This window comes from Gekko japonicus, unplaced genomic scaffold (genome assembly GCF_001447785.1).
Source record: "Gekko japonicus isolate JY-2015 unplaced genomic scaffold, Gekko_japonicus_V1.1 scaffold649, whole genome shotgun sequence".
NCBI classification, from domain to species: Eukaryota; Metazoa; Chordata; class Lepidosauria; order Squamata; family Gekkonidae; genus Gekko; species Gekko japonicus.
Genome location: NW_015167555.1, coordinates 846870 through 873800, shown reverse-complemented (window position 1 = coordinate 873800; position 26931 = coordinate 846870). Strand labels below are relative to the sequence as shown.

Below are 26931 nucleotides of genomic sequence, written 5' to 3'. Positions count from 1 at the left end.
TTGTCACTCGAAAACAACTCCCCCAGGGACTCCTGATCCAGAATGACTACTTGGCTGAGGTGATTGACAATGCCAGGGATGATTATGCGCTTATGCAAACATCACTACCTTATATTAAAAAAAAGGAGGCGGAAATGGAAGGGAAGGTTCAGACTTCTGAAACAGCTTGAGTTCGCAAGAGTGGAGTTCAGACAGCTGGAAACGTGGAGTGGAAGTGCTGGCATCCCTAAATACTGGATTTTCCCCGGGGCCTGATTACTCCTCTTCCAAAGGGAGGCAAAGTGGGGTGCTGATGACTGGGGCATGGAAGGCAGATGTTGTTGTCTGATTGTGCTCTTTAAATCTGCAAGGTAACACAAGCTGCTTGTGTGACAGCAGCTGTAGTTTAGTTTCCAGTACACTTCCACATTTGGAAGCTGGTTTATGTCTACTCAGCAGCTGAAAAACAGAACCTTACGTGTTATTTGCCTTCCCTTGCTTCATGAGAACTGAAATTCACCTGGTAAGGTAGAGTTTTTGTTTTTGTTTGACATATAGCTAGATTAATCTGCATAGCGGATTAAAAGAATAGTTAAACAGAACACTGGATAGTTCACCAGTACCCGGGACACAATCCATGAACCAGCGGAAGGAAGGGGGTGCGAATGTGCGCTTCCCCCCGGGGCCTGGCGAGGGGTCCCTCGCCATGGAGCTTAGGGGATTGCAGCCTCCCCGGCATGCTGGTGGTGAGAGAAGGCATCCCCATTTGCCCCAAAGGTTCCTCCCCTGAGTTCCCGAATGAGACAAAGCAACGCACAGTGGGACAAGCGGCTGGGGGCTTGGTGAACGTTACCTGGTGATATTTGAGTGATCGGACATTGCAGAGTGAGTCCAGTGAAGCGAGAACACCAAGAATTGAGTGAACTCCATCCCGAGATAAGCGAGGGGGGAGGGGACTTCTCCCTGGCAGGAAAAAAAATAAATGGAAAATAAAAATCTTTGCAGAAGGGATGGAGACTTTAAAAGGAATTAGACCATAGCAGGGAGTCTCCAGGATTTATTTAAGCAGATCTGCAAATTTTCTGAGACTTTGGCAAACTTGGCTTAAAATAAACAACCTTAAAAATGGCAATCGGCAAGGAGCCAAGAGCAAAAAGCAAAGTACAAGCTTCTCTCAGGAAGTAGAAGAAGACCTGGATCATATGACCAGGAACATCATAGACTCTTCTAGGTTACAAGCAGAGATTTGTCCTCTGGTGGCAAGGAGGAGGCACTACATATGAACTGAGTCACACATGGACTGTTATATATGGGACTGTATTAGCATCAGAGAAGCGACCAGTCTTTGTTTATAGGATTCATCTATAAAAGGAGAGTCTAAGTTGGATTTAAGTGGTGGAGCCCATATGCAGACATTAGGACTCAGTGGAGCCAGTCTCCTTATCACCTCTTTTCCTATAGCACTCATTTGCACAGTAGTATTTCTGACCATTACCTGCTATGGGTATGTCCAACAATCCCACTTTCATGTATAATAATTCATGCTCCAAGCTGGAATGGTGGACTATGCTATTAATTGTAACTATGATTGTTTCATTTTAAAGGCTGTCATTCATTCACGGTTGCTTCCACATGGAGGTTTTTTCCTCATTTTGACTTCCAGGCTGCAGTACTTTTTTGGGAAGGGAGAGCATCCATGGATAGCAATTGCCATCAAAAATCCTCTGGTGGTGCTGTGGGGACAAAATGCAGGGGAAATGGTGGCAGTCACAGGAAAGTGCATAAACCTCCCATGCGGAAGCTGTGTGGCTGATGTGTATGCTTCTGCATTTACAGTGGCAGTCAGTGCAAAACAAAATGCTTGCAGTGTGGATGCAGCCCATGTTACTTGGTATGAATGTGTATCCTCATCAAAGTAGAGATACAGGAACAGATATGTGTTGAGGGATTTGTAATGGTGTGGTGAATATATTCATAAACTTGCTCTTACTCATTAAACAGTAGTAGTTTTCCATTTCAAGACTGTTATCTATTGAATATTTGGATCAAAAAGATATTTGCCTGCCTAAAACCTATCCCATGGCTTCTTCATATTGGAGAAAAAAAAAAAAAAGGAAAAGCAGTAAAATTGACGAGACACATACACATCCCTTATATTAAGCATGTTCTTATTATTTCATTAGAAGTTGCTTTAGAAAAAAAATGGTGTGCTTTTATTCAGTTGGTGCCTAATGCAATATATATCCGACTTGAAAGAGAGGCTTGCGCTATACTGTTATATATTTATGTAAGCTATTAGGGAAGCTCCACTGGGAACCTTTGTTGTACAAAGCCATAGCAATATATAGTCCCATTCAGTTGCTGACTCATGTACAGGACAAACATGCTATATATAATCCTGTGGATGCTTACGACTGCCAGTTTTCTGGAAGGGGCAGTACAGATATATTGCAGCTTTGGAACATGCATACCAGATCACAGATTACTCTTTAATGAACTGTATTGCCTCTTTTCAGAAGAAATGGCAATTGTGCATATTGGGAGGGAGGATTGTATGTAGCTTTTTCATTCTGTATGGACAGTCACAGTGCCAGGAGTGTAATGTCTGATAAAGGCTAATGTCTGTGCTTTTAATATGTTCCACTGACTGGTTTACTGGTAATCCATGAAAACCAGTCCTAGTGCTTTGAATTTTTGTTTTGTTGTTCATTTACACACCATTCCTGTTTCTTAATTCACTACAATTCCACATCACTGTCTCTTTTCTTCCATTTCTTTATTCTGTGTTACTGTATTTCTCCATGCCTTTGGGTCTCACCTCCTCATCTCTTGTCACTGCCTAATTTTTTTCATTTCTCCCCACCATTCTTTCTTTCTTCCCCTTTGATCATTCATGTGTCCATATTTTCTGGAGCATAACCTTTTCCCACTTGAATTCTTTAAGTGGTGGTGTTAGCAGCTTCTACTGTTCTCTCCTGTTTAACACTGTAACCCCATCATGTAGCATCGCTATCGCCTGCTGCCTGAGGTGGCGTTGAGCGCAGACTGCCTAAAGGGGGAATTTATTTTTGGATTTACAGCTTGTCCTCGGTTCATATTCAAGGGTTTTTTATTTCTTACTAAGGTATCTTGAAACAGGGAAATTGAGGCAGCCCTAGAAAACACAATAAATATGGCCCACAACCTGGTAGAGACAGATGAATTTCCCCCCGAGAATATTTCACATGGCTTTAAAATTTGGGAGGAATACGCTTATCATCTTTGGATAACTGCTTCCCTTGTAAATTTCAGAACATTGTTATTGAGAAACTCAGTGTCATCCTAGGCCATTCTGCTAGGAATTGCAGTATTTGACTAGCAAGTTTGGTGAACAGGTATATTGGAAAAGATATTTAATTTAAAAACCAAAACATGGGCTTGTTGTTGTTGTTCAGTCGCACAGTTGAGTCCAACTCTTCGTGACCCCATGGACCACATCACGCCAGGCCCTCCTGTCTTCCATCGTGCTTTGGAGTTTGCTTAATTTCATGTTCGTTGCTTCGATAACACTGTCTAACCATCTCATCCTTTGCTGTCCCCTTCTTCTTTGACCTTCAGTCTTTCCCAGTATCAGGGTCTTCTCCAGTGAGTGTTCCCGTCTCATTTGGTGGCCAAAGTATTTGAGCTTCAGCTTCAGTATCTGGCCTTCCAGGGAACAGTCAGGGTTGATTTCTTTTAGGATTGACTGATTTGATCTCCTTGCAGTCCAGGGGACTCTCAGGAGTCTTCTCCAGCACCATAATTCAAAAGAATCTATTCTTCGGCGCTCGGCCTTCCTTATAGTCCAACTTTTGCAGCCATACAGTACTACTAGGAGTACCATTGCTTTGACCATATGGACTTTTGTTGGCAGGGTGATGTCTCTACTTTTTAATATGCTGTCTAGGTTTGCCATCACTTTCCTCCCATGGAGCAGGCGTCTTTTAATTTCATGGCTGCAGTCACTGTCTGCAGTGATCTTGGATCCCAGGAACGTGAAGTCTGTCACTGCTTTCACGACTTCTCATTCTATTTGCCAAGGAGTAAAGGGGCCGGATGCCAAAAAAATATGGGCTATTCCCCTAAATGTTTTTAAACTTATCTACATACTGAAAAGTAACTACTGCCCACACCCTAGGATAATAATAATAATGTTTCTTTTATACCCTATGAGAATTTTGCAAACAATGTAAACTCCAAATCTTTGGTTCTGAACAGTCATTGCAGTTCTACTTACAGCATCTGCAAACAAGCATCAAATATTAAATACATTCTGAAGTGATCACTAGTTGCTTTAGAGAAATCCTTGCATCATATAACACCCCCCCCCCATTTCTACCACTTGTGGTAGTTCTATGAAAAGATTTTAATGGAAGGCACTTAAGCTATTAAGTCTCACAGTGATCAAGAAAGCATGTTGCACCTGTGAGGCAAAACACCCCTAATTCCTCTCAAGGATTAACGTTAATAGTATTCCATCAGCAGGTGTTACTAATTGGGTCTCTCTGCCTACATAACCCTTGTCATCTTCAAGACCAGAGCTGGAAATGTGGTAATTAGCTTCTCATGAGAACCTGTGACCCACAGGATGGGAGGTGGGAATCAGGAGTGATGGGGTAACTTTCTAGAAGGTTCCAGCAAGAATGTGTCCTGATTGGGTGTCATCATCTGGAAAAAAAAGGTGGGGGGGAGGAAACTCAACCCAAAATCAGCTGCGAACCGAGAGGGTCAACCTACAAATTATATTATACAAAAATACAAAATGTTTATTAGTGTGTACACATAACTAAAACATACAGCAGTTAAAAGTAATAGTCTAAGTTTCAGACTTAAAAGGCTTGTACAATCAAGTTAGTTATTATGCAAATACAATTGATGGGTAAAATCTTTTGACCTAAGAATAGGGTTGCCAAGTCCCAATTACGGCACAGCGGGGGACCCCCGGCTTCCTCGGAGTGCGCTCGCGCTGCGAGCACGTCACCCGGAAGTGACGTGGCTACGTCAGGTGCGCCGGGGGCGGGGCTGCAGTCATCCGAGGGAAAAACATAGAGTTTTCCCTTGGATGACTGCGCCCCCGCCCCCGGCATGCCTGGTGTGGCTGCATCACTTCCGGGTGACGTGCTGACGCCAGGCACATCCCGTGCTTTGGGGGTGGGGTTCCCCCCGGGGCCCGATCTGCCGGCGGCAGGGAACAGGCCTCTGGGGCAGGGGTTTCCCCACCCCCCGGGGGGACTTGGCAAGCCTACCTAAGGACCATATGCGTTTCGGCCCCTTCAGGCCTTCCTCAGTGGTCAATATTCTTTATATTACAATGACACACATCCAAAAATGTACACCAGATGTTGTTTTCTGAAATTATTAAGAAAGGGGGGGGAAAAGAAGGCCTGATTATAACATCAAAATTGTATAAAGCATGTGTTAAAAATCTGAGTAACATTAATAAGAATTATATAGTGGGATTACTTTATATGCTTTTGCATTTGCAGTTGCTACAAGTTTGTATTGTAGGCCATAAATCGTACACCCTAAATAGTAGCCGTATCAGTTTTTCAGATTATTCTGCATATAAATAAAATAAAAATGCAATTAATGAAATTTATGGGCAATATATAATTTAAATTAATGTTAGCTTAAGAAAATTTTAAATTAGTCAATAAACCTGGTGTCAAAGATTCCATTAGTCAGGATGTGTAGTAGTCTAGTTGCAAACTGCTAAAGTTACATCATTATACAGTAGAAACTAGGGATGATGCAATCAACCACATGCATTGCACGATGCTTGCTAAGGAAAAAATTACAAGATGGGAGGGGGAAATTACAAGGTCAGCATTAACAGCTACACTGTCACTGTTGGGGAGAATATCGGTGGTAAAGATGAATGTGTTACCCCGTTTAATGTTTTTATTTGAAACCATTCCGATATTGAAGGAAATTAAAGTGTTAACTCAGTGGCAAAAAGAAATTTCAAAGTTTGTATGGGCAGGAAGAAAACCAAGGATTAAAATGAAAATCTGGAGCACTAAAGAAAGAGGAGGATTTCAGTTACCGAACTTTAGACTTGTCTCACTTGGATTGAGCAATGGATAAATCTGGACAACAAAAAGCTGTTGGCGCTGGAAGGACATGATTGCAGATTTGGCTGGCATGCTTATCTTTAGTATGAGAAGACAAAAGCGGACAATTTTTTTAACCATCACTTTGTAAGAAGATCACTATATGGGACTTGGGTGAGATACAGAAGATTTTTCTATGAAGCAAGACCATTATGCATTGTTCCTGCAGAAGTAATTACACCATTTTCGAGACACAAAGGCGAAGATTGGTTGCCATATAGAGACATTTTGAAAAAAGACGGTAAAGACTTTGTGATGAGAAAGCGAGAAGAGCTAGACTTTAAATATGACTGGTTGAATTATGCACAGATTGTGGATTTATTTAGAACTGATAAAAAAAGATATGGCTTTAGAGAGGAAAAAATGAAATAGAAGGGGTGTGGGAGGCAAAAGGGAAAAAATGATATCAAATTTGTATAAAGTTTTGTTAAAATGGTTTACAGAATATGAGTCAGTAAAAGAACAAATGCTTAAATGGGCGGTAAATATGAATAAGGAGGTGACCATGTCATCTTGGGAATATTTATGGAAAAACTCTATTAAGATATCAACATGTACTAATGTAAAAGAAAATTGTTATAAAATGATGTATAGGTGGTACATGACTCCAAAGAAAATAGCATATATGAATGAAAATTTGTCTAGCAAATGTTGGAAATGTAAGAAAAAGGAAGGTTCCTTTTACCACATGTGGTGGACATGTGATAAAGCCGTGACTTTTTGGACAGAAATACATGAAGAAATGCAAAAAAATTTAAAATGTAAGTTTAAGAAAGAACCGGAGATACTACTTCTAGGACTAAAAATGGAAGAAGTAAATGTAATAAAAAAGACACTGCTATGGTATTTAATTACCACGGCAAGAATGACATATGCACAATGCTGGAAACAGGAGAGAATACCAGACAAATGGGAATGGATACAGAAAGTTCTATATATGGTGGAAATGGACAAATTAACAAAGAAATTGGATAACAAAGAAGATAAAGACTTTTTTGAAGAATGGAAAGATTTTAAAGAATATCTAGAAAAGAATCGGGATGTCAAAAATACTATATTGTACTTAGATAACTATTAAGGTCGAAATGTAGAAATGTAGGAATGTTGAAAATGTAAGCAAAATGTTACCTTGAAATCTGAGTATATGGGGGCAGGGGGAAGCATTGCGGGAAGCCATAAAAAGGGAGATAAAAGGAAACGGATTTGTTGGATGTGTGTTAAATGTTGAACATGTTAATCCAAAATAAAAATTTTTTTGGGAGCATTAACAGCTACAGAATGACAGATATACATAATTTCAAAGGCAGCAAGTCCAATCCACTTCTTCATTCAGTCCTTGGGGACTTAATGTCTGTAGATGGTGTATCCAAACATTTTGTACTTTTGTATAATATAGTTTGTAGCTGCTTGGCCAAAAAACTATAATTGAACTAAGAGCCTGGAGAAAGGACGCTACCTTGGATTCTGATGAACTGAAGGCCTGGACTGTGATTTACTCATTCCATTTCTTTAATCTGATGCAACTCTTATGCTCCCCAATTCTTATTTTAACAGGTCTTGAAATAATTTCAGAAAACAACATCTGGATATATATAAATTTCTTATGTGTACATTTTTGGATGTGTGTCATTGTAATATAAAGAATACTGACCACTGAGGAAGGCCCGAAGGGGCCGAAACATGTATGGTCCTTAGGTAAAAAGATTTTACCCATCAATTGTATTTGTATAATAACTAACTTGGTTGTACAAGCCTTTTACGTTTGAAACTTAGACTATTTCTTTTAACCGCTGTATGTTTTAGTTATGTATAGGTAAAGGTAAAGGTTCCCTTGCTCGAAAGCCAGTCGAATCCGACTCTAGGGTTGCGGTGCTCATATCCGTTTCAAAGCCAAAGAGCCAGCGCAGTCCGAAGACGTTTCCGTGGTCATGTGGCCAGCATGACTAAACACCAAGGCGCACGGAACGCTGTTACTTTCCCACCAAAGTGGTACCTATTTATCTACTTGCAATTTCTTGCTTTCGAATGGCTAGGTATAGTTATGTATACATCCTAATAAACATTTTGTACTTTTGTATAATATAGTTTGTAGCTGCTTGGCCAAAAAACTATAATTGAACTAAGAGCCTGGAGAAAGGACGCTACCTTGGATTCTGATGAACTGAAGGCCTGGACTGTGATTTACTCATTTTGCAATAGACAGCAAGGCAGAGAATGCATAAGGTCTTTGCCTCTTGAACTTAAAGTCTGTGCTATTTAACACAGGTCTTGGAAATATGTTAGGTAGTTTAGCTAGTTCTTCTTTTTCTTGCTGATTTTAGAGTGTTGTGTTACCTGTAGATTAAACATTTTGTTCTGAAATATATTAAATAAAACTTTATATAATTTGGCTACTTGTTTGGCTACTTGTGTACATCAGCCCTGGGAACCATAGGGTTCAGCCTTGGACTCCTTGACAGCACCAATGATCAAATGCTTGCATAGTAGCTGTGAAATTGATACTATTATTAATGGTACCTGATGCCAGGGAGCCAGGCCTGTAATTTCACATAGCAGAGCCTCTTTAAATAGAATGTTTTCTGGAGGCTGCCTAGAGGTATATATCATACGATATAATGATTTCTATCTATTCAAGCTTTATAGAGAAAAACAACTGATGAAGCTTCCTCCCACCCCATTAGAACCTTGAATAAGCTATGATATTTGTTTTTTACCGAAAATAGGTCAGTGGGAAGTGGGAGACAGAAAAGTTCTCTTCTGCTGATGCAAAATTTAAATTGGATCCAACATATTGGGAAGCTACTCGCTCCCCAATAATAGAAGCAACACCTGTTTCTTTAAAAATGAATGCCCACCAAGATCTCACGAAACTATATTGGTAGCTCTTAGTGCCCTTTTAGGGGATTGCTAGGCAGTCATAACACAATATTGCTGAGGCTTCCATGCTTACTGTTGGTTGTGGTGGTAAAAGATTTAAGAGAGAGAAGGAGGTGAAGCTGAAGGGGGAGAACAGGAAAAGGTAGGTGAGTGGGTGGGAGGGGAGAAAGTAGGAGAAGCTGTAGGGACAGGGACAGCAAAGGTGAGGAAACCTGAAAACTAGGGAGAGACAAATAAATGTGGGTGGGTAGGAAGGACAGAACCAGAGAAAAGTGAGAGGCTATAGGGGCTAGGGGGAGATAAAGAGGAAATAATGTGAGGAATGGGATAAGGGGGGAAACATGTTTCTCCTTCTAGTATCCTATTGACTACAGATTTTACAACAATTTTATCTATTCTGTAGAAACAGGTTCTGCTATAACTGCCTCCTGTGTTGGCTTGGGAAACTCTCTTACACCTCCACCAGGACAGACTGGAAGATTGGTCCCAGGATATAATGGTACAGTTGCAACTATATGGTACAGTAAGATAGAATATGGCTCAATGTCTATAATGAGCCTTTGGCTGCCTGAAGGTGTAAACTAGAAATGTGATGTTTGTGCTTAAGCGGAACTGTGGCTGTATTTAACAACTGAGGACCCAAACCCAACCTTTATCTGCCTTCTTGAACTGCATCAACATTTATATTTCATAGCAAAATAGAAAACCTGTAAAAGGGATAATTGCTAAATCTAATTTTCCCTGCAACATTCCAATTTAGAAAATGTGTCTCAGTAGTTACCCAAAGCGGCAATGATTTTTTGTTGCCATTCCTAGAATAGATGCTTATTACAGCATCATAGATGTTGATCCAGTTTATGACTGGAACTTGGGTTTTCCCTCCTGAAGTACCCTAGCCATACACGGGTCAATAGTTCTATGCACAAAAGCCCAAAGTAGCCAAATGTGGATCAAGAGAAGAAAGGTAAGTGGGAGGAGGATCAATTCAGAAAATTCAATTAATCACATAATTTCACTATCAGGCTACAAACAGGTAATTGTTTACAAACCCTATTCAGGTCATTGTCAAAGTCAGGACAGTTCCATGAACACATTATCGATTACATGTTCAGAGTTGTGCCTGACTTTATGCTGATTTGGATGCTGTTAAGGGAAGTCTTTTACGTACATCAGAATGCCACCCTCCCCCCACCTCTGCCAGGAGTCCTGTCATACCAGACATATTACAGGGTGAAAGTTCTCCGTTGAAATGCAATTCTTGTGCTGGGGCCTGATTGGGATTGAGGGGGCTTAAGTCTTCCCCCGTGTCATTCTTCTGAACTGGTATGGCCTCAGGGAGCTGCTGTTTGACCCATTTGAGAAACAGTGCACTTACATTTCCTGGATGTAGCAAATAGTGGCTCTCTGGGGTCTTCTCAGGTGAGGTCCAAACATAGAACTCCCAGCATGCCTGGCTTGACAGGGGTCTCAAGGTGGGCTTGGAAACAGTGTACCATGTAGTGAGATCCTAAGGAATATACCTCTTTTCAAAACTTCCCTGTATTCTATAAAACCAGTACTGTAAACACTGAGATGTAGTGTTTTATATTTGTGTACTAAGTGTTTTATATGTGTGTACTAAGTAGAATTAGCATGTTTTTATAGTGCATAAAGATGCCACTAGATGTAAAGTTGGTGACCTCTACAAACATGTTGTTAGGGATCAAAAATACTTGTTGAACTTGGCACATATGCAAATGCTTTTAATGTAAACTGACTGGGACCCACTTTTGTCAGTGAAACAGTCCTCTGCACAAGTTGATATTTGAAAGGAATGTTATGAACATTATCTCTCACATGCAGCGTTTTTTTTTAAGCTGTAGGAAATGTAGGCTTTGAAGCAGCATCAGGCATGACAGGCAATAGCTGCTGCTGCTGCTGCTTCTGGTGTGGAAAACAAAATCAGATGAGAACATGTGCAGTCATAAGATTCAAAATGGTACAATGTTTTCATAACTGTGTACTATGGTTTGGCCTAAAATAGTAAATCTACTCTTTGAAACGGAGATGAGCACCGCAACCCTAGAGTCGGATTCGACTGGCTTTCGAGCAAGGGAACCTTTACCTTTACTATGGTTTGGCCTGAAATAGTAAATCTACTCTTGAAACAAAATTATGATTACTTTTAAGGTCATGTAATTTATATAAGAAGTGCTCAGTTTGCTTGAAAATAGTCAACTATGTTTATACGACCATGTTTATACAATAAAAAGGCAGGAAAAATAAAAATTTAAAATGAAAATGTAAAACAATTAGCTATATTTTTCTTGCCCCTTGTGTTGGTAGCTGTAGCAGTTATTGAGAGGGCAAGCCATTGGGGCAAAGGGTACTTGAGAAGAACCATCAGTTATGGCAAGAAATAAATCTGACAAGGATTATAAACAATTATACATTTGCCTCTGTCCTTTCAGAGCACTCTTATAAGAGAAGGCTGTTGGGTCTGTATACTGAGTGAGCGTGTGACTCCTACAAGCTGTGCACTGGCATCCACTATGGCAGTGCTTTTCCATCTCCTTTACTTGCCCCTTTGTCCCATCTCCTCTTCTGCTGTAGGCTGCCGTAAAAGCATTTTGTACAGCAGCAGGTAGAAAAGAAGACTAGGTGAAGGAACTGGTTGGTAGGATTGCAAACTTTTAAACCAGTCCCTTTAGCTGTTCCTTTAATATCAGTTTGATATGCAAGCATTTATTAGGTGATGTTATTTAATTTCATGCCATGAAAGTGTCAGCTGTCCATTTCCACACATTACACCTCTATTAATCGGATAGAACATTCCCCCCCTGTCCAGTTGGCAACCTTAGACCAGTGGCAAAGTAGGACAAAGGCAGTCATGGCTATTTGGTACCAAAGAGACAGCACCATCTCTAGTAGAGGCCTTATTTAGTTATTATTCCCAAATGTTGTTTGGATTTGTTTTCCTGTCTGTCACTATGAGCTGCTGTTTCGTTGTCTGTGTTTGTGAGGCAGGGTTTAAAAAAAATTTCTTACATCATTATACAAACTATAATAATTTCTTTAGGGTTTTCTCTCTGAAGATTTCCCATTCTATCCTCTGCAAACTTTTAAAAAAATGTAATTTGCATTCCAGCATTGTCCAACTCTTACTCAGAATCTTCTGCTTAAAACTCATTTTTTCAGTCTGATCTGCTAACAAGAGGAATGAGCTAATCTAATAGGACATTTCAAATGATTGTAATTGCTTTGTTCACTTGCATTTGCCATTGCAATTAAACATGAATTTCTTCTCTGTTATGAAAAATATTACTTAGAGAAAACCAACCCTTACTTTGGTAACCACTTGTTATGCTGTATCTTGTTGCAGTGATCATTCTTGATGACAACAAGCAACCAGTAAAAGCAAATACGTTAGGAAATATTGTGGTGAAGTAAGTAAAGCACAACTTAAAGTACAACTTTAACACATTTGTTTGTTTAAAATATTTAAACCACTTGTCCACATGACTTGTCTGGTACATCAGACAAATATGTAATTGATAAACTGAATACTAGGGATAGGGTGGTGAAGAGAGTGAAGATGTGTCCAAACATAATTGATAAATGAATAAGTACAGTTATTGATGCTGATTACACACATGACCTTTCTGTCTAGTAATGTGGGTGCTTCGGACCTCTTTGTAGAAGAATTAAAATATGAAATACTAGGAATAAGGCCCATTGTGGGGAAAAATACAACAAGCTCTAGAAAGAGGGTGGGGTCAATGATTTTGTATCTTGCAGGCAGAGTAAAAACAGAGTAGTGTTTTGCAGTGTAAAGAACTAATGTGGGAATGAAGAACAGCATGCCTTATGGTATTAGAGAGTAATTGTTGTCTTTGGTTCTGGACACATTTGACAGTTCCAGAGTGTGGTGTCTGTGCCAGTGTACCTGTCTAAGGTCCCACCCCTCCTCAAACCCACCCTCTCCAGGCTCCACACCTGAAATCTCCAGGAATTTCCATACCTAAAGTTGGCAACTTTATCTCCTCCCCTCTCAGCAGCCTCTTCCTAGGCAAAGTTCTGTCTTTCTCATTAATGGGGAGCAAAGCAGCTTACTTCATTCTCTGACTACTGAGTGTAGCTACTACTCATTCTCAAGTCTATGCTCTGTTTGTTTATTTTTATTTATTTACAAAATTTATACCCCACTTTTCTGCCCCCATATGGAGCACTAAGTCAGCCGACAGATTAAAACCTGTAATAAAAACATATGTTACAAACCATTAAAACCAAACAAACACATCATTAAAACAATTAAAAACAAGCTAAAACATATGTACAACAACATTAAAATGTTTGCCGGGGTACAGACCAATGTTCCCTCTAAGCTCTGAAGCTCTGTGTGCAAAAATATTTCTTTGTGAGCAAACCATAAAAGTTATGAGCCAGCCTACATTTTAATTTTTTTAAATTTCAGTTTACGAGCATACAAATCATAAGAACATAAGAGATGCCAATGTTGGATCAGGCCAAAGGCCCATCCAGTCCAACACTCTGTCACACAGTGGCCAAAAATGCCAGGTGCCATCAGGAGGTCCACCAGTGGGGCCAGGACACTAGAAGCCCTCCCACTGTTGACTCCCCCAAGCACCAAGAAGACAGAGCATCACTTGCCCCAGACTGAGAGTTCCTATCTATGCCTTGTGGCTAATAGCCACTGATGGACCTCTGTTCCATATGCTTATCTAATTCCCTTTTGAAGCCGTCCATGCTTGTAGCCGCCACCACTTCCTGTGGCAGTGAATTCCATGTGTTAATCACTCTTTGGGTGAAGAAGTACTTCCTTTTATCCGTTCTAACCCGACCGCTCTGCAGTTTCATGGAGTGCCCACGAGTTCTTGTATTGTGAGAAAGGGAGAAAAGTACCTCTTTATCTACCTGCTCTATCCCATGCATAATCTTGTAAACCTCAGTTGTTGTTTCCCCAAGCTAAAGAGCCCTAAGCGCTTTAACCTTTCCTCATAGGGAAAGTGTTCCAACCCTTTTATCATTCGAGTTGCCCTTTTCTGCACTTTTTCCAAAGCTATAATATCCTTTTTAAGGTGTGGTGCCCAGAACTGCACACAGTATTCCAAATGAGGTCTCACCATTGATTTATATAGGGGCATTATTATATTGGCTGATCTGTTTTCAATACCCTTCCTAATAATCCCCAGCATAGCATTGGCCTTCTTTATTGCAGTCACACACTGTCTCAACATTTTCAGTGAGTTATCCACTACAACTCCAAGATCTCTCTCTTGATCAGTCTCTGCCAGTTCAGACCCCATCAATGTGTATTTATATTTAGGATTTTTGGCTCCAATGTGCATCACCTTGCACTTGGCCACATTGAACCCCATTTGCCATGTTGACGCCCACTCGCCCATCCTTGACAGATCCCCTTGGAGTGCCTCACAATCCTCACTGGTTTTCACCACCCTGAACAACTTTGTATCATCCGCAAATTTAGCCACTTCACTGCTTACTCCCATCTCCAAATCATTAATGAACAAGTTAAAAAGCAGTGGACCAAGTACTGATCCCTGCGGTACCCCACTGCTTACCACCCTCCACTGAGAAAATTGCCCACCTACACTCACTCTCTGTTTTCTATGAACTAGCCAGTTTTTGATCCATAAAAGGACTTGTCCTTCTATCCCATGATTTTTGAGCTTACTTAGGAGCCTTTGATGAGGAACTTTATCAAAAGCTTTCTGGAAGTCAAGGTAAATAATATCTATTGGATCCCCCTTGTCCACATGTTTGTTCACCCCCTCAAAGAACACTAACAGGTTAGTGAGACAAGATCTTCCCTTACAGAAACCGTGCTGAGTCTGCCTCAATAGGTTTTGTTCATCTATGTGCCTACTAATTCTTTCCTTAATAATGGTTTCCACCAATTTACCCGGTATCGACGTCAGACTGACTGGCCTGTAATTTCCCGGATCTCCTCTGGAACCCTTTTTAAAGATGGGAGTGACATTAGCTACCTTCCAATCCTCAGGAATGGAGGCAGATTTTAAGGAAAGATTACATATCTTTGTCAGGAGATCTACAAGTTCACATTTGAGTTCTTTCAGAACTCTCGGATGTATGCCATCTGGGCCTGGTGATTTTTCAGTTTTTAAGTTGTCTATCAGTTTTAGGACCTCCTCTCTCATCACCTCAATCTGACTCAGGTCTTCCAACACCCCTCCTGAAATCAGTGGTTCTGGAGTGGGCAAGCACTTCTCATCTTCCACAGTGAAGACGGAGGCAAAAAATGCATTTAGCTTCTCAGCCATTTCCCTATCATCCTTCAATACTCCTTTTACCCCTTGGTCGTCCAAGGGCCCCACTGCCTCCCTGGCTGGTTTCCTGTTTCTAATGTATTTGAAGAAAGTTTTATTGTTGGTTTTTACGTTTTTTGCTATATGCTCCTCATATTCCCTTTTTGCCTGCCTGACCTCAGACTTGCATTTTATTTGCCATAGCCTGTGTTCCGTTTTATCAGCCTCACTGTGACTAGCTTTCCACTGCTTAAAGGAATTCTTTTTACTTTTTACAGCCTCCATTACTCTGTTTGTTAACCATGCAGGCTTTTTCCTATACCTGTTTGTGCCTTTCCTAACCTGCGGAATATATATTTTTTGAGCTTCTAGGATCGTAGTTTTAAATAGATCCCAAGCTTCCCCAATTGTTTTGACCCTTTCTACTTTTCCTTTCAGTTTCCTCCCCACGTGTCCCCTCATATCAGAGAAATTACCCCTTTTAAAGTTAAAAATGGTTGTGTGAGTCTTTTTGGCCAATTCTCTATTTGTACAAATGATGAACTCAACAACATTATGATCACTGTTTCCAAGCGGTGCAATCACTTTTACATCTCTCACCAGGTCTTGAGTGTTACTTAGGACCAAATCAAGGATCGCCTCTCCCCTGGTAGGTTCCGTGACCATCTGCTCCATAGCACAGTCATTTAGAGTGTCTAGAAACTCAATCTCTTTTTCCCGACTAGAACACATATTGACCCAATCAATGTGTGGGTAGTTAAAATCACCTATTATTACACAGTGTTTTTGTCTAGTTGCTATCTTTAAGGCATTCATCATTTTATAATCCTCCTCTATCTTTTGATCTGGTGGGCGATAACAAACTCCCAGTGTTAAGTTTCCTTTTGGCCCCCCTATTTCAACCCATAGAACTTCCAGAAGCGAATCCAATTCACTTAGCCTCTCAATCTTTCTAGACTTTATACCCTCTCTGACATACAGAGCTACCCCACCTCCAACCCTTCCCCCCCTATCCTTCCGATATAATATATAACCGGGAATCACTGTGTCCCACTGATTTTCCTCATCCCACCAAGTTTCAGAAATACCCACAATGTCTATTTTTCCCTCCGACACCAAGCACTCCAACTCCCCGATTTTACCTCGGACACTTCTAGCATTTGTATAGAAACAGCTGTAATTTCCCTTACAAGTTAAGCCTGCATCCTTCCTCTTGCTATCTCGAGTCGTTGTCCGGCAGTCCATGTCACCAGCCATGGCCTCTGTGGACAATTTCAATCCACCTCCCTGTAGAAAAGCAACCGGTACCCCCTCACCTCTCTCAGATGAGCCAACCCGAACCAGAGACTTTTCATCTCCTGTCGGCTTTCCCCCAATATTCAGTTTAAAAGCTGCTCTGCCACCTTTTTGATTTTAAGTGCCAGCAGCCTGGTTCCTTCTCGGGACAAGTGGAGACCGTCTCGCCTGTACAGCTCCCTCTTGTTCCAAAAAGTATCCCAGTGCCTAACAAACCTGAACCCTTCCCCCCTACACCATCGTCTCATCCACGCATTGAGACTCCTGATCTCTGCCTGTCTCTCCGGCCCTGCGCGTGGAACAGGTAACACTTCTGAGAAGGCTACCTTGGAGGTCCTGGACCTAAGTTTCCTGCCCAGCAGCCTAAATTTCTCCTCCAGGACCTCACGACTGCATTTCCCCACATCGTTGGTGCCGACATGCACCACGACCACTGGCTCCTCCCCAGCACTATCTACCAGCCTATCTAAAACATGCGTAATGTCTGCTACCTTCGCACCAAGCAGGCAAGTCACCATACAGTCATTACGCGGGTTCGCCACCCAGCTGTCTACCTGCCTAAGGATCGAACATAAGGAACATACAAACATAAAATGTAACCATAACCTTGTGAGAATCTCAGAATGAATTTTTTAAACTACATTTTAAGAGTAATTTAAACATTCTAACTGAAAACAGTATTAAGTCTCATTACAGCGAATGTTTTAATTGGACTTCTCTCTTCTTCCTTTCTCAGTTTTCCAGAATTTGAAAACAAAATATTATTCCCAGTAGACATGTGCAGTTTGATTCTCATTAAATTCTCCAGGTGATCTGTATCTAGCCGATTTCTAATCTTAGTTTTGATGGCATTCATCAAGCTAAAACCTCTCTCACAATCAGCACTTGAGGCTTGAAAAGTCCCACAAATGTCCAGAAGAAGATTGAGTTCACTAAATTGTTCTTGTTGCTGTGCAAATGTTAGTATGTCCTAGAAGGGTTTCATTGATCCAGCTTTCATCTTCTCTGCAATGATTAATTTGAAGTCCGAATACTGTTTATGGAGTTCCTTAGCATATGTTTGTTCATCTTTCTGGAACAAAATGCAGTAACACTTGGCTAGTCTTGAAAGTTCTTGACTCCCGAAGGAAAAGTCATCCAGGTTGGAGGGATTCAATAGACAGTCTTGGTGAAACACACACCAATCCTGTAATTCATTTTCTGGGAATCTTTTGTCCATGTGATCACAAGTTTGCCTAGTGAAATTGAGAATGGCATCGGTATTTACGCTAGAGTTGCCAGATGAAATTAGATCTTGTACAGTTTTACTGAAATGGACTTTGTCTCCTAGATACTGATATCTAATTTTCCTTATTTTGGCTTTGGTGAAATGCTTCCACAGTGGTCAAAGAGCTCTTCTGAAGAATTTTGCAAAGTTCTGCTAAATCACCAAGAACATCACTAAGAATAAGTAATGCCACCTTGTATTATGGATTAGTTAATCTTTCAAGGCAGTATTTGTGTATTGGGTCATTATCTTCTTCTACTTGTTCTTTGCAATATTCAGTTAAGGTGTCATAATTCTTAATTAAAGCACTTACAGCAAAGTGTCTAGAGAGCCACCTTACTTCAGTTAGTGGTCTAAATGAAACAACGTCTCTGTCTGTTGCAGTGGCAATTTCCTCCAGTTTGGCTTTCCATGTGATTGATCTGTAGAATGGTATAAACAGTGCGTATCAAAGTTTCAACCTCCCTGATGAATGTGATTTTTTCCATGCATCATATATCCCCAAACTTCTTGATGAACTACGCAGTGCTGCTCCAGCAGGTGCGGAATTGATTCACGTAGCATTGCATCAACACCATTCCGCTTTCCAAGCATGATGGAGGCACCATCTGATGTGAACATGACCATGCGATTCATGTTCAAATGATTCTCATTATAAAACTTCCTTATGGAATCAAGTATTGCAGCACTACTGCAAACAGCCAACTTCACAATGCCAGCAAAAATGGTTTTATGAAGATTACCACCTGTTCTTACGAATTTGATATATATAATCAACACCTTTGACACAGTGATGTTGGTACTTTCATCAACTATGAGGGTATGGAAGGGATTCCCGGATTTCATTAAAAAATTCCCTTTTGATAACACTACTGATGCATTCGATGAATTCGAAGGCATAGTTTTTGCTTCTCCAGCTATCAGGAATTTGGACATATTTTGCCACGTGGTCATGAATTTCCTGCACAGACAGCATCGATGCATTCATCTTAACTGCAAGTAGCATGTTGTCAATTAAAATCTTGACCTCTTCTGGACTTGCTCTATCTCAGTTTGCATACTCAACTCTGGTGTTCCAATCTTCAGGGGTTTCTCGCAAGAAGTTCAGTAGCGATCCACGGCTCTTATTCTGAAGTTTTCTCACCGCATCCAAGTTGCATTTGTAGCTCACATGACACTTAATCTATTTTCCACTCATCCCATTTCTTTCCAGTGCTCCAGTCCGTATCAACTTCTGCTTTAAGACATATTTTGCAGACAACCGTGTCATCTGTCTCATGATACTCAAAGATGTCTTTTATCAGCACATTCGTACGTCCACTCACGTCTGGCATCACAGTTTCAACAGGAAACGTCATCAACCACTCCGTCTTGAAAGTATTACACTTTTTCTTTGTATGTCCACTGATGAGTTGAGCGTCAGCTTTCCGCTTGGACATTTTCAAAGATCTTTGTACCTGGAGGGATAACAAAGAAAGAAAAGTTTTTCTAAAGCTGAAGTCAATGGGACTGGCTTCTGAGTGGATATTAAAATAAACAACTATGTTAATAGCCCCACAGTAATTATGTGCTTTTCTGAGATACTGACAGAAGTGTAAAGTATTGGAAAAATTAATAAACAAGGTGTACCACTCCCTCAGTGCCTCAAAGTTAGGTTTTTTTGCCATTAGCCCTCATGGATTAACCATCAAAATGTGTATCTCCTTCCTTAAACCAGTGAAAGCTTGCAGTTCTATGAATATTGTTCTTTCTGATCCCTTTATAACTAACTAAGCATAAATGAGCATTAAGCACAACTGAGTTAACTGGGATGAAGCCAGCAGATGCAGAAATTTAAAAAATGATATATTCCAGCAATCAGTGAGCCATGGAAAGACAGAGGATGAGACATAAGGGATGATCAGACCTCCTTACTTCTTTTATAGAGTGTGCACATATCAACCCTCTGTCTGGCTTTAAATGAAGTTAAATATGTTCTATGATCTCTTACATCTCATCTTGGCTCAAGGATTAACTGTTCTGTATTCAAATTCAGACTGTAGGCTGCCTTACCGTAAAAGGAGTTTGGTTGTTCTGTGAAGTTTCCTATGTGCTGCTGCTCACGAAAGTGGCGCAACTAGTGCAGCATTGCCTCTTGGCAACTGGATGAAGCTGCTCTTCGTCAGGCAGACTTGGAGTGCAGACTTTAGTAGTGATCCTAGTGTTGAGGGATAAACAACAAGGCTCTGTTAGTTCAGGGAAATGCAGGCTTTTTAACAGTCTGCTCTCAAAACAGCCACATTTTCGCTGTGCAGTCATATGCTACACATACACAGCAAGAGAGAGAGAGAGAGAGAGAGAGAGAGATTTTTCTTGAAAGTGAAATATTTTGGCAAGCAATATTTAGCTCCCAAAAGTAGACACCACTTGCAGGGGGGAGAGCACATTAGAAACCATCTAGGGATACACACACACACTCTACCATCACAATCATAAAGTCAAACCACAAATCCACTGCCTGCATTAAAATCTGGGTGGCTGAGGATGAGCAAAGGCTTTTTTGATCATTGAATTCTTAGACCCCAAATATTCTGTAGGTCTCTGAGGTGCTACTGGACTTGAATCTAGCTCTTCTGCTGCAGACCAACACACACCCTCTGAAAGTATCATTAAAATCACTTTTGTTAATGCTGATATTGTAAATTAAAACCTGGCCTTTATACAGCTCATTTAAGTCTTTCACTTACATTTTCCCAATGACCCCTAGAGTATCCCTATGGGGAAGGGCAGTATTATTGTTCCACAGTGTGAATTACCTTATTTACTTAATAATTTCCCCCCCAGAGAGTAGCAGTGCTGGTCTGCAGAGGCATTTGAGTCCTGGACAAGATTTTCAGGGTTTACAAGACACTTACAACAGTCACAAAAGCTTATACCCCCCCGTCCTCTTCAACAAATCTCAAGGGGCAAGTTACCAAGCCAACTTAACACTGGAGGCAACATCAAACAAACAAATGCAATGGGCTTTCCAACAGCTCTCCTACTGGCATGCTGATCTCACGGGAGGCAAATCTCAGGCACTTTGGCACACGTGGAGGCCAGCTCCTTTCACCCCCCCTCAAACAAACAAACGCAATGGGCTTTTGTGTCCCGCCGGGAATCCTACTGGCATGCTGATCTCACAGGAGGCAAAACCCAGGCACTTCAGCACACGTGGAGGCCAGCTCCTTCCACCCCCACAAACAAACAAACGCAATGGGCTTTTGTGCTCTGCCAGCTCTCCTACTGGCATGCTGATCTCACGGGAGGCAAAACCCAGGCACTTGGGCACATGTGGAGGCCAGCTCCTTCCACCACCCACAAACAAACAAACACAATGGGCTTTTGTGCCCCGCCGGCTCTCCTGCTGGCATGCTGATCTCACGGGAGGCAAACCCCAGGCACTCAGGCACATGTGGAGGCTAGCTCCTTCCACCCCCCCAAAAAAAAAACGCAATGAGATTTTGTGCCCCGCCAGCTCTCCTACCGGCATGCTGATTTCATGGGAAGCAAAACTCAGGCACTTGGGCACATGTGGAGCCCAGCAAGGGAGACACTTACTTGAGATGACCTGGGGGGTAGACGAAAAGATCTTCTTGGGTGGCACTAAGTCCCGGACTCTCATTACTAGCCAGCCAGCACAGCAGGAGGGCTCTTCCTGGACTCTTAGTTGGAATCGAAAGTAGGGCTGGACCCCACAAGCACCTCCCTTTATAGGGCCTGCCCTGCAGCCAGGCGGCAGATCTCCAGCTAGAGAGCAGCCAGTGAGTCAGCCGCCTTTGCCTAGCAAGTTGATGGTTGGGAGGGTGGGGCGACCCACTCCTCAGGCCTGTGTGCTGGGCTAAAAATCCCTGCGCTGGGCTCCCAAAATTGCTGCACTGGTGCAGCGCGGCACAGCTTACAGGGAACACTGGTACAGACATGTACAAGGACTGTGCTTGGAACTGAATTCCCAGGGGAGCAAGGATCTAATTCAGAACTGGACTGGGGTTTGCCTGGAGAGGGGGCTTAATCATGTGGGGACCTGGAAAGTTTAAACTCCTGCATGTTGCAGCTCTTGTGCATCTGGGAACAATGAACTCTCACCACACCTCTGGTATACAGGACCTATGGCAGACATGGTGTATTATTTCATTAGGTGTTCTGATTTAGGCTATAAAATATCAACTTCCTACCCTTGAACTATTTCAGTCTAATATCTGAATGAATCACTGTTTCTTGGCTTTGTTTTGAAAAAACGTAAGTGCAGCCTCAGCCTTTCAAGCAGTTAATTTTCTATTGTGGCAGGAAAGGTTTGCTGCTAAGTATATAATCTAACAAAATGCTTTCGTTGTCTTAGTCATGTTAGTCTTTAGCAGTTATGAGATAAATTACGACCTTAGAGACCAATAACATGAATAAACCCATTAGACTGTGAAGAGTCACAGTACTCTGGTGTTTGAGAAGCCATAAGAATTTTTTGGCAAATATGCATGTATAGAATGTGCAAATAGATTTAGAGAATATCATGGAGAAAATCCATGCATGTTAATGCTATTTATACTATTACTAACTGCCATCAGTTTATCGCCTGCAGTGTACCAGGTACTTCCAATACATTTGAAATACAAAAATTTCTTATTAAACTCTTAAATTTTCAATTACTTGATCCTTATGCTTGTCTACTTCTGGTACACTTGATATAGCTCATTTACTAAACACTTCATTGAGTCACTGATGCCTTTTGTGTTGATCTGCTCCACGTATTTCATCTATTTTAATTTCAAGAGTTCATAATATAGTGAAATTACAAACTGTGTTGTATGATGAATTCTCTTATTTAGTGGTTAAAATGAAAAAGGCAGAACAAGAAAAAAGCTCTAGAAGAACCGCTGACAAATCTCTCAGTGGTAATTGTCTTTTCTTTTTGTCACAAGGACTTTTTAGACAGTTAAATAAATCAAAGATGCAAGTGCATTGAGAATTACTATCCTGATAGTACCTTGAAAGCATACAAAGTAACTTTCTGTTCTTGATGGTTTTGTTGAAGACAGGTGTGTACTGAGATATGCAAAATAATATTCCTATTCTTCTTCATAGTGGTCAAGAATTACAAGCCAGGGTTTAACAAACTGATCCTTTAAAAAAATGTTTCTACAGTCATTTCTTATCATGAATATCTTGAAGCACTAGAAATATCTTCATGCTACAATCGTATACTCACATTGCATTTTTTAAATGCTGGAAATCAAAGCAAAATGTTGAGTGTAATTATGCTGTAATATACTAAATTATTTGTACTGGAGAAGTCTGTCTACAATTGCTTGAGCTGGTGTCATGTCACTGAATGTTTACAAACACTCTAACTAGTCATGGAACACAGCAATCTTTTATGAAAACTAGTAACATTAATTTAGAATAAGACTGCTTGTCCGTACAGAGAAGACTGAGGAATCTGTGGGGCAGATTGAGGGTTAAAGTTTAATGGCAAAAGCTTGGAGGTTACAACTGTAAGCACAGAAGAGAACCAAGATAAGAGTAGTTTACGTCTGATGAAACTAGGTAGGCTGTACAGTGAACAGGGATCTTAGGCAAGACAGAAAATACAGATGAAACATTCCAGTATCACTATTTACGCTAGCCTTTCCTAACCAATTCCATAGGGTTTTCAAGGCAAGAGATGTTCAGAGGTGGTTTGCCATTTTGTCTGCTTCCGCATCATGACCCTGATATTCCTTGGTGATCTCCCATCCAAATACTAGCCAGGGCCAACCTAGCTTAGCTTCCAAGGTCTGACAAGATCCAGCTAGCCTGGACTATACAGGTCAGGGTAGTTATTGCTAGAGGTGAGTAGTAACTAGCGATGGGCACAAACTGGCTGACGAACTAAAGTTCCTCACAAATTTTGGCCTGTACCAAAAATCTATACCAAGATCCAGAAGGGGTTGGGGAGAAAAGCCTAATTTCTGGATGGAATTCAAGACTTCTCTATGCCACTTGAACTGAAATTGGTCCTAAAGGATTAAAGGGTACAGACCCCTGGGGTTTATATTTCCTGTTGCCCATTTATAAATTGAGAGGATACGGATTCTAGCTCAGAAGGAGATGAGTACTACCATCCTTCTGTATGGATTGCTTCTGTCTCCAAAGGCAGGTGATGCCCACTGAGGAAAGGTGGCTCAGGATGGTATGCAGTAGTGCATGTCGAAGGATTCTGCAGCTCAGACTGTTAAGGACAATGCACAGGGGGCACCCCGGATGTGATGAGTAATTTCAGTTTCATCCTAGTGGCTTTTTTGATACTTTTAATTGACAATCGATATGGTATAGTGGTTAGAGGGGTCCACAACCCTTTTCAGCTTTGCAATTCTGACACAAAGGGGTACATTATACAAAAAAAGGGAGAGAAAAATGTGTGAAGCAAAAGTGCCTATGAAGGGTTAAGTGATGTAACAGTATGTTAGCCTTCTTCCTAGTGCAGCTGTTTTAAGTTTGTTATTGTTAAGGTGCTGATTCTAAGGACAGGCAGACCTACCAATTAACTCTATTTGGAAAACTGTTTTGGCCGTAAAGTGGGGGCAGCTGATATTTGAAAGGGAAAAAGAGTATATTTTGACACCTTAACTGGGGGAAATTTAGCCTAAGAGATTCTGGGAACTCCTGTATGCGGTTCGTATTTGCAGACCTCTACGTGAAGCCACATTCCTCGTTGTGACTTATGGCCTATGCTTCCTGAAAACTGCGCTATAGATCACAGGTAGTTTGAGTTAGTGTTTATTATTTTGTTGTACTCTCTGAAGTGTTTTGTTGCTGGATTTTGTATTTCTCTCTTTTGACCATCCTTCTAAATAAATACTTCCTTTTAAAACTTAAGTTGGCTCATGTGTGCTCAAGTCTCCTGTTAACCCACAAGAAAGCCTTGACAAAATGCTATCCCCTTTATAGGAGCTCTTCTCTCATTAACCCAGCCATTTTTTTAACCTGCACTATTACTTGTAACAATGACAGTTGGTGCTAAAGGACTGGTGAGAGCTCCTTGCATGTGCATACAAGAAGATATAGATTCTGGTCAGATTTTGATAGGAACATAAACTGTTTTTGAAAAGTGAACAAACCCTGATATAGTGATGTTAGTATCAAATTTCATATGAATTATAAAAAAAACATTACAACTGGGAAGATCTGATGACTTTAGTAGAAGAGACTAACACAGAGGGAAGCGATACCAGGAGACACAGATATGTCATTAGGCTCAGGAAAGTTCCATGAAGACCTCTCTTCTTTTGAAAGTGCAGAAGATATGTCTTCTGCCCCTTGTGCCTCTCCTGTTAAGACAGCTTTTTGACAAGGTATTCTGGTGGAGGTGATTCCAGCCTCATTGCTTGTCTGTGTGGTAATGTCTTTGCCATCCCCTTCAATAGTCAAGTCACCTTAGGTATAAGTATTCACTAAGCCTCTGCTTCCTGAATTCCCTTGTCCTGGCCATCTGCTAGATGACCACATATCCAGTGCTAGCTGTGGGCATTGTGCTTTGAGTCACAGCCACTGCATTGGTGCTGCTAGTAGCCACCAGCTGTTACTCCATGCCTTAACCTGTGTTTCTGGTTTCTCAGCTCTGCAGCAAGTAAACAGCTGCAGAACTACCTGGTAAAAGGACCAAGGGGAGTGACACAGGACCCTCTTCAGTCCATCTTATATGCTGCATCCTATTGCCCACTGTATACATGGCTGCCTCCTCCTTATGCACTATGCCACTCCACATGTGAGAGGTGGCAGCACTGATTCTAGAAGGCACATTAATATGGGCCTGCTGGTGGGCCCCTGGCAATTGCCCTCTTTGCCTGTTGAATAAATTTGTTCGTGAGTGCCTACACTAAACTTTTCTTTTCAAATCCCATTTGGCCACACTGCCAACAAGGCAATTTCTTCATTTAGGCATTCTTTTTAACTTTGCAGACTTTAACATCACTGACTGATAATGTTGAATTTTTCTTCTTAACATTTAACACATCAAGGATGTGAATCACCTTGTTTACCGTTCTTTCAGTAGTGAAAATTGTATGTTTGCACCTAAATAAACTTCCCATGCTAACCTTAATGTTTACCCTGTATTTCTTAGAATATTTTCGATTATGATTTTGTTATCCTTGTTCTTTTTGTTCCAATCTTTGCCTTTTTTTTGTTTGATGCCAGATTGCCTTTGGCTCCTGGAGCCTTTCTGGGTCTTTGGAGAAATGAAGCCCTATACAAGGAGTTATATTTCCAAAAATTTCCAGTAAGTACAATTGTAATAAATTATCAATGGATTCGTTACAAGAAGTAATGTTGGATTTTTTAATTACACTGATATTTTTTCAGGCTGAATATTGATCTCTGTGACGACCTCACCCTTTTCTTTAGCAGAAACATATTTAATGAAATATGTTTATTAATTGAATTGAATTGAATTGAATTGAATGAAAGAAAGAAAGAAAGAAAGAAAGAAAGAAAGAAAGAAAGAAAGAAAGAAAGAAAGAAAGAAAGAAAGAACTTGTTCAGTTTCTTAGCCTAACCCTTTCCTGGATGTGTGCAGATTTTTTAGTTTTGAATCCTTAAATTTTCTGATTAAATATTTGCTATTTTATTGTAGGTCAGTGTGAGCCTTGCTTTGAAACAGAATACTACATGTATTTCTTAGTGCTATATTAAAAAATCTTATTTCCTCCCTTGCACATGAAACTTTGGCCTAAGTGCATCACTGCCCCCAAATCCTGTGCCCTCACCATAGAAAAGACTAAGTAATGTGTAATGATCTATATATCTAATAGCCAACTTGCCCCCTCCGTGCGGATCGCTAAATCACCACGGAGGGGGCAGGTGGGGGGGAGGGGGAGGTTTGTGCACACGTGGACCAGTCCCCACGTGTGCACAAAAATGCAAAAAGTTAAAAAAAATTTCGAGGGGATGTTTAAATCCCCCCGAAAGTGCAAGAGCGTCTCCTGCGCATGCGCAGGGGACGCTCTGCAACGCCGCCGCCGCCGCCTCGGAGCCAGCCGGCGGGCTGGCTGGCTGGCAGGCGGGGGGGGGAGGAAGCCGGGCCTCCCCGGAGCCGGCTGGC

The 26931-nt window shown here is 41.1% G+C and overlaps 1 protein-coding gene across 1 annotated transcript in view; it reads left to right on the top strand.

Annotated features, from left to right (window-relative positions):
• ACSS3 (acyl-CoA synthetase short-chain family member 3) overlaps positions 1-26931 on the top strand; it is a 74586-nt gene that overhangs the window by 32605 nt on the left and 15050 nt on the right. Inside the window, exons 8-10 of the mRNA XM_015413716.1 lie at positions 9391-9486; positions 12349-12412; positions 26028-26109. Coding sequence (XP_015269202.1) covers positions 9391-9486; positions 12349-12412; positions 26028-26109 — 242 coding nt within the window. The remainder of the gene's footprint in view (positions 1-9390; positions 9487-12348; positions 12413-26027; positions 26110-26931) is intronic.